Here is a 14,594-nt window from a genome sequence, read left to right as displayed (position 1 = left end):
AATGCTCAACCCAACCCCATCTGGGGAGTCCTTTTGGCTAAATACCTGTTTCCTCCTGCGTACACAGGGTTTGGCACAGCTTTGTGTCACAATTGAAGAATGCTGGGACCACGATGCAGAGGCACGCCTGTCAGCAGGTTGTGTGGAGGAACGTATTTCTCAGATACGCAAATTGTTAAACGGAACTACCTCGGACTGCCTCGTTTCCATCGTGACCTCTGTCACCAACACGGACTTGCTGCCCAAAGAGTCAAGCATCTAAATTCTGGTTCACTTTCTTTTTCTTTTTTGGTCTTTCCAGACTCTGTGGATTGAAAGAAAAGAAAGATGTTAAACCACAAATCTAACACACACACATACACACAGACATACATACACACAGATGAATGCAGCTGCTATTTTAATCTTGACTTTTTTAATTGTTATTATTATTGTTATTATTATTATTATTGTTATTATTATTATTATTTTAATTGGATCAGTTTTACCAGCACATTGCTCTACTGTATTAAAAAGAAAAAAAAAAAAAAGAAAAAGCGGACATCTCAGCAAGCATTCGGGTGCCGACTAATGAATGCAGACACGGTGCAGGTACCTCAAAACCTCAATGGACTCACTTTATTTCCTTTCTGATCCTGTTTCCTGAGTTTCCTCTTTTGCCGGTCTGTCTTTTTACTCAGAGCATCAGTGGTATCAAGAAAACAACCTTCTCATCTGCAAGACATGCTGCAAACTTAAGACTGTTACATAAGATCACACCTCAAAACGGACTTTTCTCCCAACTTTTCCTTTCCTTTTTCTTTTTTTTTCTATTTTAGACAGTGAGCTTAAAAAAAGCAGATGTGTCTTTTACGGGTCTAACGGGTTTTGCCGTAACATGGGTGAGGGTGGGGAGGGGGGAGAAACTGAGGCGAGAATGTTAACTCTTTGATGGTAGAATTGAAAGTGAAAAGTTTAGTAATAGGGCTGGGGAGAAAGAGACGTTGGACATTTGCAGCATTTGGAGAAAACATCTGCTATGGAGCTACTTCTCAGTTAAACAGTTAATGAGAGGAAGGGCAAGTTTTGAGGCAGAGTATTAAACTGCTGCAGAGTACAGAGAAAGTTGGGTCACAGAGAATCACTGGTAGAAATGGGTTCTTTAATATCTCAGGCTTCAGTAGTGTTAAAAAAAGTTTATATTATATTTATAAGTTCAGAGAATGAGGTGTTGGGACTGAATTACTGCAGATTTCCCACAAAGTGTCTGATAGAGCAGTGTTAAAATTCCAAAACTATATTTTCCAAAAATGTACAAGAAAGCAAGCACCTAAGTTAAAAAGAATGCTTCTGTTATCATGCAACACAGAAGGTAATTTGGACTGTGATCTAAAGCATGCTTTCAATATTAGTCCCATTGAAATCAACAGGACTTACTTCCAAGTAAATGAGATCAGGATTCATCACTGGTGAAATCTAGAGGTTCTGCATTTCATCCATAGGTCTTGATACATCCACACATCCAAGGAAAGGCATATCTCCATGACAAATGTAAATCAGGTTTACACCATGGAATGTCAGGAATTATAGAGGAGATAGTGGTTTCCACATCTTAAAAAGTATCAATCCCTTCACAGAACTTTCACTAGAGTTATTTTGGGAAAGCCATGGCACGTAAATCCATTTGAAATAGGTACCTGTAGTGTAGATGTGTGCACTTGATTGTGTGATACTCAGAAGTAAGTTCCACTGTTTTCACTGGTGAGGGTGCATAGTTTGGCATCCCCTTCCGGTTGTTTTTCTTAATTCTTCTTTCTCTGAACTCTGTCACCCAACTCTTTCGTCTTAACAGTGGTGCATAGTTTGAATACAGTTAATTCTATTATGCCATAAACTCGCTCTAGTCAGTGAATGTTCCTAATGCTGCTGATTCAACATTTAAATATTTTTTTAACTTGCAAAACATGCAATGATTTTTTTAAGAAAAATTAGAACACACACACATTACGTGGCTTCCGAGGTTTAAACTAAAAAAGAAAAAAATGTTTTGAAAAAACTTCATGACCACAGACCACCTCAAACCAGAAATACCTCAGAATTTTCTAATTGTATGAGTTTTATTATATATTTTGTTAGTTGTGTTGTCTTGTAGTACGTATATTTTAATGTAAGTTGGCTTTTATGACAAGGGAGTTTTAAAAAAAGAAAAAAAAGAAAAAAAATGCAAATTCTTTTAGGAAGTGCTACCATTTTTCCGTTTGTTCCTTTTTGTTTTATAAAGCACCATTGTAAATAAGTGTAAACAGTTAGAATAACTGCCTATATAAGGTTCCTGGGCATTATTCGCTATTATTTGTGAAGGCCGCTTCCATCTTTTATTTTTTGGGGTAGTAGGAGCACAAGCTGTTTTAGTGAAGAAAAATTAGTGCATTTTTTCATGAAATACTTCTACCTTGTCCCCTGAATACAGTAACAGTCTACATTTTCTTTAGGCTTATAATCAGCCACTTGACAGAGGGAAAGGTACCCATTTAATTGATTATCCAGTAATGATACGCAGGCTGCAATCCTGATCCCACCTATGCTAAGGCAGTTCTACTAAATGTACTTGGACTACTGTAGATTAGCTGGGTTGCAGTTTGGAATCTCAGTGTGAATGTCCTCTAACAAATAATTCAAAGGCGTATTGGAGGTGTGTGCGTGTGTGGGGCGGGTGGGGGGAGGAATTGTCAAAGGGATATGTTGAAGTAGGTGTCCCTCAAAAGATTGGTCTTTTTCCTTCATCAAGACAGTAGAAAGTTGCTTTTGACATTCAAAATTATCTGTGCTTAAGAAAATGCAAGTGACTTTTGTTTTGCTTCCCATGCTTTGAGACTGTCTAGAGGTGGGGAAGGAGAGGTGCTGAAAAATTAGCATTCCATCCCTGCCTTGGAAGAACATGCCTCTCTCCTACTTCAAGTGAAACCAGAAGCATGGGAGGTGAAAGCACCGGTCATTCACACTTCCTGCCTAGCTACTTCTTCTGAACATCCAAAGCAGCTTTAGGATATATACACTAACAAGTGCATCTTTCACATCAGTCTTACATTTCAGTTACTTGGAAGTAAATTCCCGTGCAGCCAGTGGGGTTTACTTTTAAGTAAATTGATTAACTTCATTAAGGATTGATGACTTTTTTGAATTTCAAGTGGCCCTTATTCATAATTCCTAATGATTATCATGTTGAAATCTAACTTGGCATGCTAATTATTAAATATGTTGATCATTTTAATGGTTACACTGTCACGAGAAGTTAAAGTTAAAAAATGTACATATCTTTTCCAGGCAAAGACTTTCCCTTGCCCTTCAGTGTGTTTCTGCATTAGAGTATTAACTGCACTTGTTTAACGTACAAACATGACTTTGGATTGGTTCAATAGAGGGAGATCCTGGAAGTCAACTCAGTGACTAGATGAATGCATAAAATGCAGAATGTGGTTGTGACCAGAGTTGTACACGTGTATCAAAGTCCGGAACTGCAGTGTGGAAGCACATTAAGATGAGCTTGCACAACCTGTGACCCACCTTTGCTATAGCTTGTCAAAAGTTTGACAGCCCTTCGTTTTTGAATCCCCAGAGAAGCAGGGTTTCTGAGCATCAAGTGGGGCACCCCGTATTTGGCTAGTAGGCCATATTTGGCCTAGTAGGTCACTGCAGGTTTTGTAAGCTTGGGTTAAGACAACTTCGCCATTTGTGGAAAAGACCTTTCACTTTATCTTTGTGATTATTATAAAGAGAAACAACATAATAAGCTTTGGGGAGGATGCAGTGAAATACAGCAGTTAAGATGAATAAACTTTGTCTTTTCATAAATGTGAGGTTTAACAAATCTGAATTGTTAATGGCAGTAAGAAAAGATGTGCTATATTTTAATTGTAATAACTCTGCTGCTTTGGATATCCTTTTTTTTCTTTCCTGCTAATGGCTAAAACAGGCTTGTTACAGCAGTGGCTTTGCTTGTATTTAAAATTAACCACATGATCTCCTGATTTCTTCAAGAAGCTTTAAAGTGTTTATTGAAAGTGCCATATTTTATAGTCTACTAGACAGTGTCCTCAACTTTCCTTTCTTTAAAGGGACAAGCATGTCTGTGCTCATATGTACCAATCACTCTTGATTGCATTGAATTCCTTTTTTCTGCAGGGCGCTGTAGGAGGTTTGACCAAAATTAATGGTTTCTTACCTTTTGTTGGCATCTCTTACTTACAGTTCCTTACAGATCATATTGTTGTAACTTGCTTAAGCAAAACTCTGTGGTCAGCTATAAATAAGATTATATATATATATATATATATATATATATATATATATATATCCCTTGCTAAGACATGTATTAACTATGCCTTTTCTTTCTAGTATATGTATATCCAATCCTTGATTGGACTCTATTGTACTGGATTGCATGACATTACAATTTGGGTGTGCAGTAGGCATGTTTAGCTACTCATGGCAAATATGTTTAAATTAACATGATGAAGCTTTGTATTGTAGCAGCTCCAGTCTCTTTGCTCCCCTTTATCCTCTTTTGAGGTTAATTTTCTGACCTTGAAAAAGCAGCAGGCATGGTTCTTTCCATACCACTGGGAGGAGAAGCAGAGCGCTGATCTCCAGCTCTAGGGTTGGCCTTCTGTCTCTCGTCCAGATCTGGGAATCCAAGTATCCAGCAGCCTCATCAATGCTGCCTAGTAACACTCTCTTAAATACGTTTTTTGTCATGGCAGTAAGCTAGTTCATGGCAGATATATCTGCGCAGGAGAATAATCCCCCCATAGGATATGGCTTAAATCTATTCCTGTGTCTAACATTAAATCATACTGGTTTTGGTAGTTTTAAAATTCTTCACTTCCTAGAATATTAACTACTGTTACAGTGTAATCCTGTACATGCCTATTAAGAAGGCCATCCCATTGAGTTCAGTGGAACTTACTCTTGGTTGATTGGATGAAGTGTTACAACCTGAACTTTTAAAAACTCCTACATGTTCCAACTTAGGGTTGTCCTGCTTTGTTTTATTTCGGTTTATGGTGGATATGGATACGTTTTACATAGAAGAATCTTACAGAGGTTAAAATTACCTTGGGTTCCATCTTGCAGGATGTGCAGGATCAGGGTGGTATGCAGTGTTAATCCTAGTTTGAGTAAATCCACTGAAATGGAATGTATTTGCCACTGGATTCAGCTTCACATTTCCTTTTTCTGGTATCACTAAGATTTCAGCATCGGTCCTCAAGACATTATCCTAGACATACTGCTTTAATTTAAAACAAAAGAAAGCATGGCTGTTCTCTGAGGTTTCTAAACTGTATGCAGTGATAGCCACTCATATTTACGCTCATTAAGGGTTTGAATAATACAAATACCAACATCAGGAGTGGGTTTTTAATTTTTCCAATTTGAAATCTGTTAATATGGACTGTAGTAACTCGTTTCAAAGGTGTTATTTTTCAAAAGTATGTTATAACTCTGGCATATTTGCATAATACTTCTGTATTGTAGCATTCCAAAGCATTATAGTAGCATATGATACAAACTGCCTTTTTGTGAAATAATAGAATCATATGTCAACTAGACTAATATTTTGTATGAACGAAAAAAATATATCCTTGCCTCACATGCAAGAAGCCTCCCTTGGAGGTATTCCATGATGACCGAGAAGCCAAGCTGCACCACTGGCTCCCCCTCTGCATGGTACATGCCGCTGCTTCCCCCACCTTTGCTGTTCACATGGAACTCCCTTCATATGAGCAGCACCTGATGGAAGCTAAAATATTTGCTCTAACTTTTGGAACCATTGCAGCCCTCCTAAATACCATTACAAATGAAGTTTCTATTCTTACACTGGAGAATCAAGAAAGGGCTGACTAAATATAACTGCTGTTATTAAAAGACCTCATAAACACGGACATCAGATTCCCCTTTGTTCTGTGATCCACAGCTATTAGTATAAATAGTAGTAACCTATAACCCAGTCTTGCCCCAGTGAAATAAAACTGACTTGGATCCAGAGAACCCTCCTCCAAGGGAGGTTCCTGGTTTCCACTGCTCCCCCACCCACCAGTTGCATTCTCCCTTCCATGCCATAGCACAGTGATGGCAAACCTTTTAGAGACCGAGTGCCCAAACTGCAACCCAAAACCCACTTATTTATTGCCATGTGCCAACACTGCAATAAAACCTGAAAACGGAGGTTTTACTTCAGAAAAAACAACTCGCCGCCAGTCCAAGCAAATGTAAATATCCTTGGCAGCACACTGATTGGCTGTGCAAAAGTTCAGATGAGTTGTGGCTCGTGACGTCATCGCCTGGCGCTGCTACTCCTTTCCGAGCATGCGCAAGGCCCCTGTGTGCGCTCTTATCCGATGCTTGGCTGCTGGGGCGATGCTGGGGCGACTTGGCTTGCGTGCCGACAGAGAGGGCTCTGCGGGCCCGCTGCAGCACACACGCCATAGGTTCGCCACCACTGCCATAGAGTATGCCATTTTGAAGGATTCCCAAATAGCAGGTGACTCAAGGAGTGCAGCGGGAAGGAGACGTTAGGAAAGCCCTATTATGTAAGTGGAACTGTGCTAATGGTTCTCTAGACGCAAATCTACATAGCAAAATGTAGAGGTATGTTGCAATCACCAGCCAAAAAAAAAAAAAAAAAAAAGTAACAGTTATCCATGGTACTGCCCCTGTTACTAAAAAATTACATACTTTATCTTCATATAACTTTATCTCTTGGCAACAAATATGTCATCTGTTCTCATATTGCTGCTAAAGACAACACATAAGGATTGTTTTAAAAAATGGCAACCATGATGCAACAAAACTCTTAAGCAATACCCTTGAACAATTGTTTGGGCCATTGCATCTTATTCTACATGGTAAATAAGCATGTGGTAACTAGTGAAGCTACAGGATAACATGTACCAAATTCACCTCTGGGGATGGCTCTGTTCTTCCACATAGAAGCCACATTGAAAAGAATGTGCCTTCCTTGTGCGAAGCGATTGTTATGGGTTGAAATCCCTGGATGTTCTCAAAAGCTAAGAGATTCTGATGTTTACTTGGAGTTTCATTTCAGCAGGGGCTTGCTTTTCAGCTGATTGCTTTTCAGCTGAATTCTGTGGTTTTGAAAAGCACAGCAGCATCTGCTGATGTGGAACAGAATGTGAGCATCAGTGAAATACATGCATCAGAGCTGTTGTGCATATTGGAGCAGCTGCATGCAGTCTCTTGAAAACGGGAGGTGTAGGCTTTCCCTCTGAAATAGCTGCAGGAATTGTAGGATTGAGTTCTTCATCGTGAATGCATGCCCGTAATATGTATACTCATAAATTTCCTGGTACTCTAGCTTTTCATATTTTTGAAAGAGAGACATTCAATTGGCAAAGGGTGCTCATGTAGTCTAAAACCATGATCATAATGTAATAGCACTTCATCTGTAAAGTTAGAAAAAGCACCCAGCACCATACGCTTTGCATACTTTGAAGATGCAGTTTATTTTTTAAAATGATCTACACAGAAGTTGGGAAACGTTTCAATTTCTTTTACTTATATAATAGAGATACATCATCAGATAAAAATCGTATTGCTGTGAAAATTTATTTCATACCACAAATTATTTTTGTAAAGTTGAATATTTTTCTGTAGGGGAAATGAGTAAGAAAAAACAAGTGTGTGTAATTAGTGCAAAAAAAAAAAAAGATGCCACAAGAAAACACAGAGGGTGAATTTTTCTGTGCTCCTTCTCCTTGCAGTACTGGCTGCCGTTTAGAAAATTACAGTCATGGTGGCAGGCCTTTCACAGTTTCTCATTATATGTGAATCTGGTGAGGGTGCATTGTTGTGACAGTAAACCATCCACAACCCTGTAACAGGCCATGGGCTCTGGGCAGCCTGTTAACCACCCTAACCGTACCATGTCCACACATAGCAAACTGTGGTGTACCCCCATCTTGGCCTGAATTTTCTGAATACACAACAAGCCCCATGGAAAAAAAAAATCCTGCGACACTTGCCTGTGTATTGTCTAATGCCTGAAATGTTAAAATAGTGGCCTGAATATATTGCCAAAATACTCTGGGGACTGCAGCATATATTTGTCTTACAAGAACAAAAAGTGATTCCTTTTGCTTGGCCTTCTTAATATTTTTCACCTACATAAAAATACCTTATGGGAAATACATATACGTAGCCTTACCTATTAAGCATTTACAAAAAACACTGGTTTTGCTTTTCTGACATAGTAGCAGTGCCCTTTTATAGTGACCACATGTGCTACATTGACACTATGATCTGTAAGGAAATTTTTGTTGCATTCCATTGGCAATGGGTTTGTGGTGGGCCTTTATGTTGTGAACTGTACCAATATCTGCAAGTCAGATTTCTCTAGACTACAAAAATTAGCTCTTTGTTTTCATTATCTAAAACCTGATGGGCAGTGTGAAGAACTGATCTTCCTTTTTATATATACTATAAAGGAGATACTGCCACAATTGAATTTGGTCATATGCTTTGTTTCATTTAAGTTCCTCAGTAACATTTCCCAATGTTTAAATCATGGGTAAGAGATAAAGAGCATCCCACAGACATCCATACTCCCTTCACCTTTCTCCTTCACACGTTCTCGTGTCACTTCCCTTTTCAATGTGGCATAGTGTTAGGCTTGGGAGAAGTTCACACTAATGATAACTCCCTTTTAAAAAAAATCAAGAAACACGGTTAATGCTAAAAAGATGAGAAGGAAAGGCAGGAAAAGATCATGAGAGAGTCTACAAGCCCTGTGGGTGGTCTGGCACTTAACCAAGGGACTGGGAAATCTATTTGTGAATTGGTACAGTGTGTTCAGACAGCATGCCTGACATAAAATCCCTGTGTTAATCAGTGCAAGGAGCTTGATTATGGAGACCTGAAATTCTTAAGAATTTATCAAATTAAGACAAATATAGAGGAGTTGAAAGCAGGGAATTTCAAGGTGAAACATTCACATACCCCTGTCAACTACCTTAGGTTACTTTGTGAGTCCACATCTTGAAAAGTGCTTTGCTAAGGAGAAATCCAGTGACCTCCCCAGGCGTGTACAAATGGTGATTCTACAAACAAGGTCAACTGCATACATCTTTGCCACCTTGAAGGGCAGCAGAGAGGGGGTGATGTAATGTTTTCCTACCTCCTGTTACCATTATGTATAAATGTGTTTCATGTGCCATTTTAATTACTGGTAACTTAAAATTTGCAAGTCCTCTATTACTGAACTCCCTTCTGAAGCTCAGCAAAGTGCTTCAACCACGAGAGTGTTGTGGCCTAAAACTCTGAATGTGCTCACAGTCTTTTCAAAAGACACTTTTCAAAATATGGGAAGATATTCTTCCCATATTTAGTCTGTTGCCAAACTTGAGCACTGAGTGTAGGCCCATCGCTTGATACTCAACTTCAGTATCTGCTGCTCCATCATTAAAAGGTATCCAATATATTTTTGGATCAACTATTGGGTCAACATATTCTCTTCCTAAACATTTAAAAAGCAAACCTGAATTGGGGCAGAAGTCAATGCTCTTTAATCATAAGTGATGATTGGTAATCATTAGATCATATCTACAGAGAGGTGGTTCCTTTAGGTCTGTTGGTTCTGAAGTCTAATGCTAATTGTGCCTTCGCTTATTTTCAGGCAAAGCAACTGCTGTATGCTTTTAGCTTTTGTTTTTCATAAGGGGATGGGGTGGGGGACAAATTGCTTTTCATTACCCTGTTATTTCTGGATTCAGTCTGAGATCCAGCTATTTCGAAAACCAGTTACCTCAAATTTCACGTTAAATATTTTGCTTTCTGGATTCTTCATACTGCAAGATTGTAACATACACTGACAAGGAACCATGCTACACATGGGTGTGTTTATATAATATATATAATATATATAGAGAAATGGAAATTGATCCCCAAGGACTGAAGCTTAAAAACAGAGAAGCTTGTGGTTTTTTCCACACCAGGATTGAACCGAAAGGTTTCCTTTGTCAAGCCCTCGATTGTGTTGGATGTATGAAACAGCAAGAGGGTGTTACTAAAAAGTGCTTCCTTTCCTTGATCTTTGTATTTCTAATGTTTTCAGCGTTTTATTGGGAGAAATTTCTTGGTTATCTGGTCAAAGTTACTTTGAACATGTGATGGCAAATGGGTGCCAAGAGTTATCATGACTCTATAAAAAGTGGATAATTTCCAGGGGGTATAACTTGGACAGAGCACAGGGCTAAACTTGTCGAGCCCTCCTAATAAAGACTGATCTTTCCCTTTAGCCTGTACGCAGCAAATTAGAGCACTACCATATTCTCTGGAATAAAAATCTATAGCATTATTTTCACTAATCTTGGTTTTGTTGGAAGTGGGAAAATTAGATTTTTTAAAAGAATCTATCCAGTCCTACAAATTTTATTTCTGGTCATTGATGCATCAAAATAAAGTCTGCAATTTTCTCAATATAAGAGTGATTTTACCATCAGAATTAAATAAAATGGCAGGGTGTGGATCAATTTTCCCCACTTCTGACTCTATTTTCAAGCATCACTGTGTTCAATATTTCAGAAACCTTTTGAGTATCTATAGCAGGAGGGGAACTTAATACACCCCTCACCAAGCCTCCTCAGATACATCATCAGATAAGTTTGTGATGCTTGGTATCTCAAAAGGATGGTTACTGCAGATTTCAAAACATGGCTTTTGGTCTCGAATCCTATGCCCTACTTTTCTGCAATGCCAGGGCATTCATCTTCCCACTTTTGAAAATAGGAACTGAAGCCTACAATCTTTCACCTGTGAATATTTGTCACATTTTGTCCTTAAGTTTGGTGACTTTTCTACTGTAAAGTTGACCTAAGTACAGTTTGTCAATTCTTGTGGAAAGAGCTTTCTGCATTGTTTTATACCATTCGACACTTATACTAAAACAGTATATAACAAAATTCAGGAATAAGAACACCAATAAGAAAAACTCATCAGTTTTTGGTCATTGTTCAATTTATCAGCTACTTCTAGATGGTATGCTTTGTTCAAGGAAGCTGAAATAAAGTCCTAAAACTAGTCTAGCATAGATGTGTGTATTCAGTTTTATGATGAATAGCTGTCTTATTAAGCTGTGTTACTTAACTTGTACATAGAAGGTCTCAACAGGGGTTTTCGGTAACTTGCTTCTGCAAGATTTCCATTTTGGATTCTTTACAAACTCCAGAAATGAGAAGCAACTAGTTTAGGATATTGCTAAATGCAGAAAGCTCTACCAGATGGTGAAATAATTTAAAAGATTGTTGGTCCTTGGCTAAAATTCCAATGTACTGTTTGTATACCAAGATATGTGAGATGCAAATGTTGTAGGTTATATTTCACTCTTGTAGCTTAAAAAAAGTGTAGACCAGAGATAGCTTGTACTACTGAGTTAACAAAGCTTATACTAAAGTATCCACTTTTTAAAAAAGTATACAGAGAGTTGAGCTCATTGCTGTAACCCCTTTCGGATTGAAAAGTGTGCTGATTTTTATATATATATATTATATAAATATAGATATACATATGTAAGATGGCCTAAAGAAGACATCCACTGTATTGCAGTTATGAAATGAAACTGTTTTGAAACATTGTACCATAATTCATAACTTTGCAATGGATCTTTGTTTCTTTTTACTGTGGTATTTTAGAAATGAGTCTCATGTTTCAAATTAGATCTGCCAAGTTTGGGTATTGCTGCTTCAGCTAAGCACAGGGAGCCTGAATAAACCTGTATGAATGTAGTATTTTTGCCCTGTGCAAAGCAGCTCCACTCCAACAAATAGGAGGGAAAAAACTAGAAAGAACTATTTCAAATTTATCTTTTTTGTATATTAAAATAAACAATAAATTACAAATATCAGTCTCCACTGTGACTTCTAGAGACAACTTTCTTGTTTGTCTTTTACATCCAGATGCACCATTATTGTTTCTATGGCCCAATAACATTGTTACCAGAGAAAACCTGTTAACCCTGAGCAGGCTAATTGCAATGAAATTGTCATTGTATACACAAATTGGTAAGAACTCAGTGGGGCTTACCTCTCAGTGGAGTTCTGTAAGATGTCACTATAGAAGTTTATAAGCTTCTTCCCAGGACTAAAGATGTGAGAGACCAAGAAAAGACCAGAAAGATTTAGGAAATACGTTTTCTTCTGAAAAAGAATTTTGTATTTCTTTTTACAATGAATAAGATGAAGGCAAAGCATGCAAGAAAGGCATATATTGCTGCCCGGCCTCTTCTCTCCTAAAATAATTCCTTTAAAAAACTTCTGTACAATAGGAAGATCTATAGGAAATTCTGCAGAGAAAATTCCTGGAAGTTTTGAAATCTAAGAGGGAGTGCAAACCCATTGTCCCTTAGACTGTGTCTAAGGTACCATAGGATAGTTTGCATTCCCAGCTCCAAGGTCAGATATATTGTTTATTTATTTAAGGCTTTTTAAAACTATTCAATTAGCAAGGATAAAAACTATAGAAAAACATATAATGATGTCAATAGGACATCCATCAAAATGCAACATCATAAACATCCATTAACCAAATACTAATAACACCAAAATAAATCCACGTTATGCCAATGACAATATGAATAAAAGGCATTGGTAAATCAGTATTTAGCAATTAAAATACTGGGAAAATTAAAAGGGTTAGACCCGGCACCGAAATATATAAAAGTGTCAATGCCAGGTGAACCTCCTTGGGAAACTGGTTCCACAGCTGGAGTGCCACAGTCGAGAAAGCCATCCCTGAGAAGCCACCTTTCTTCTTGTAAAGGTGGCTCTTGAATTGTTCCAATGTCAGGGCTCCAGTCAACTCACCCTAGCAGCTTTTGGACAAAGAACTGTGCAGGCCCCTCCAAGGTTAGGAACACAACTTCAGGTGTTTCAGTGAGTGCAGAGAAGAGGAAACTGGAAAGGCCAGAATATGATCAGTCTTGACCCTTCAGCCTCCTACCTTCCCCCTCCAAAATGCTTTCAGTAGGCAAAAAAACTCATCTTACCAAAACTGAGGATGAGAAAGTGAGGAGGCTCCTGCCACTCCTCCCACCACACATAGGTTGCTCATAAGCCTGTTAGTTCAGGGACTTGAGGTTGCAAACCATAGGATTGCACTTTAATGCTTCTTTTACTGATATACATTTAGGGATACACTGATTTATGCTCAGTTTTCCTACAGGTGGTTATTATCAATGCTTATGTATTGCTTAGTATAATAAAACCCCAGGCAAGTATATGATCGTTAGACAGCATTGAAGAACCATAAGATTGGGTTCCTAGTCCTGAGTTCGAAAATAGCTCCAACCTCAAAGCTGGGTAATGGCACTCAAAGTGCCCTCCAGTGGGCCAGAAAGAACTAATTACTTAGGTTGTGGGTCCTTCCACACTGGATGCATTCAAAATGATTCTGGACAGCCATCTCGGAGGGAAATGGGGAGTGCTGCACTGAGCAGGGGGTTGGACATTCTGCACCTTGAATTCTTTCTGCTTGTGAGGAAGAGGTTGGGGTGGAGCTTAGCAAAACGTGGTCTGAAGAAAAACCTACTGAGTATTTTTTTCTGAGGAAGCCTCTCTTATCTATTAGGAATGGTAACCAAGCAAATTCATTTCAAGAACTTTCTGCAACCTAGTGCTTGTGGAGTGATGGTGTTAATTCCATGCCTATCCTATAAGAAGCTGGCGTTTCTTTTAGGTATACAGTTCCATTGTTGTATTGCTTTAACTGTCGGGAAGTTCTTCCGGATATCTAGCCAGAATCTGGTTTCTTGTAACCTGTACCCATTACTCTGTGTCGTGCACTCTGGATGAACTGGAATGAGTTCCTGTCCTTCCTCTTTCTGACAGCCTTTCAAGTATTTGTAGAGTGCTATCGTAACTCCCCTCCATCTGCTCTTCTCGGTGCTAACCATGCCCAGTTCCTTCAATCTCTCATCACAGGGCTTTGTTTCCTTGACCAAGGATCATCTTTATTGCTCTCCTCTGAACCCTTTCCAGCTTGTCTGCATCTTTCTGAAACTGTGGTGGCCAGAACTGGAAACAGTACTCCAGGTGAGGCCTATCAAGTTCTGAGTAAAAGGGAACTAGGATGTCACATGATTTGGAAAGCAACCTGAACAGCACTTGCCCTTTTTGCAGCCACATCACACTGAGGACTCTTATTCAGCTTGTGATCTATTGCAATTCCAAATCCATGCTGGCTTCTAGCGAACTGATAGCTTGATAATCTGCTCCATTACTTTCCCAAGGATTGATGTCAGACTGTCTGTTCTGTGGTTCCCAGGTCCTTCTTCCATTCTCAAAGACAGGGGCAATACTAGCCCTTCTCCAATCACCTGGTACTTTCACTGTCATCTCAAAGATAATAGGCAGTGATTTTGAGAGTTCTTCTGCTAGCATCTTTATGACTTTAGGATGGAGTTCATCAGGGTCTGGTGTCACAACCTGTGTTTCCCCCACTGAGCAATGTCAGTCTCACCAGCATTTCTTTGCTTAATGATCTTTATTGGAACATAAGAGTCTGAACATACACAAGGTGGAAGGGCTTCCTACCATTCATTTCCC

General features: G+C 38.8%; 1 protein-coding gene across 1 annotated transcript in view; it reads left to right on the top strand.

The window, feature by feature from the left end:
* Positions 1 to 575, top strand: part of ACVR2B (activin A receptor type 2B) — a 119,945-nt gene extending 119,370 nt beyond the window's left edge. Inside the window, exon 11 of the mRNA XM_044425242.1 lies at positions 68 to 575. Within this exon, the coding sequence (XP_044281177.1) occupies positions 68 to 262 (195 nt within the window). The 3' untranslated portion in view covers positions 263 to 575. The remainder of the gene's footprint in view (positions 1 to 67) is intronic.
* Positions 576 to 14,594: the final 14,019 nt, after the last annotated feature.

This window comes from Varanus komodoensis, unplaced genomic scaffold, assembly GCF_004798865.1.
Source record: "Varanus komodoensis strain SLA01 unplaced genomic scaffold, ASM479886v1 scaffold15, whole genome shotgun sequence".
Taxonomy (NCBI): domain Eukaryota; kingdom Metazoa; phylum Chordata; class Lepidosauria; order Squamata; family Varanidae; genus Varanus; species Varanus komodoensis.
This window is presented reverse-complemented; position numbering and strand designations above follow the sequence as displayed.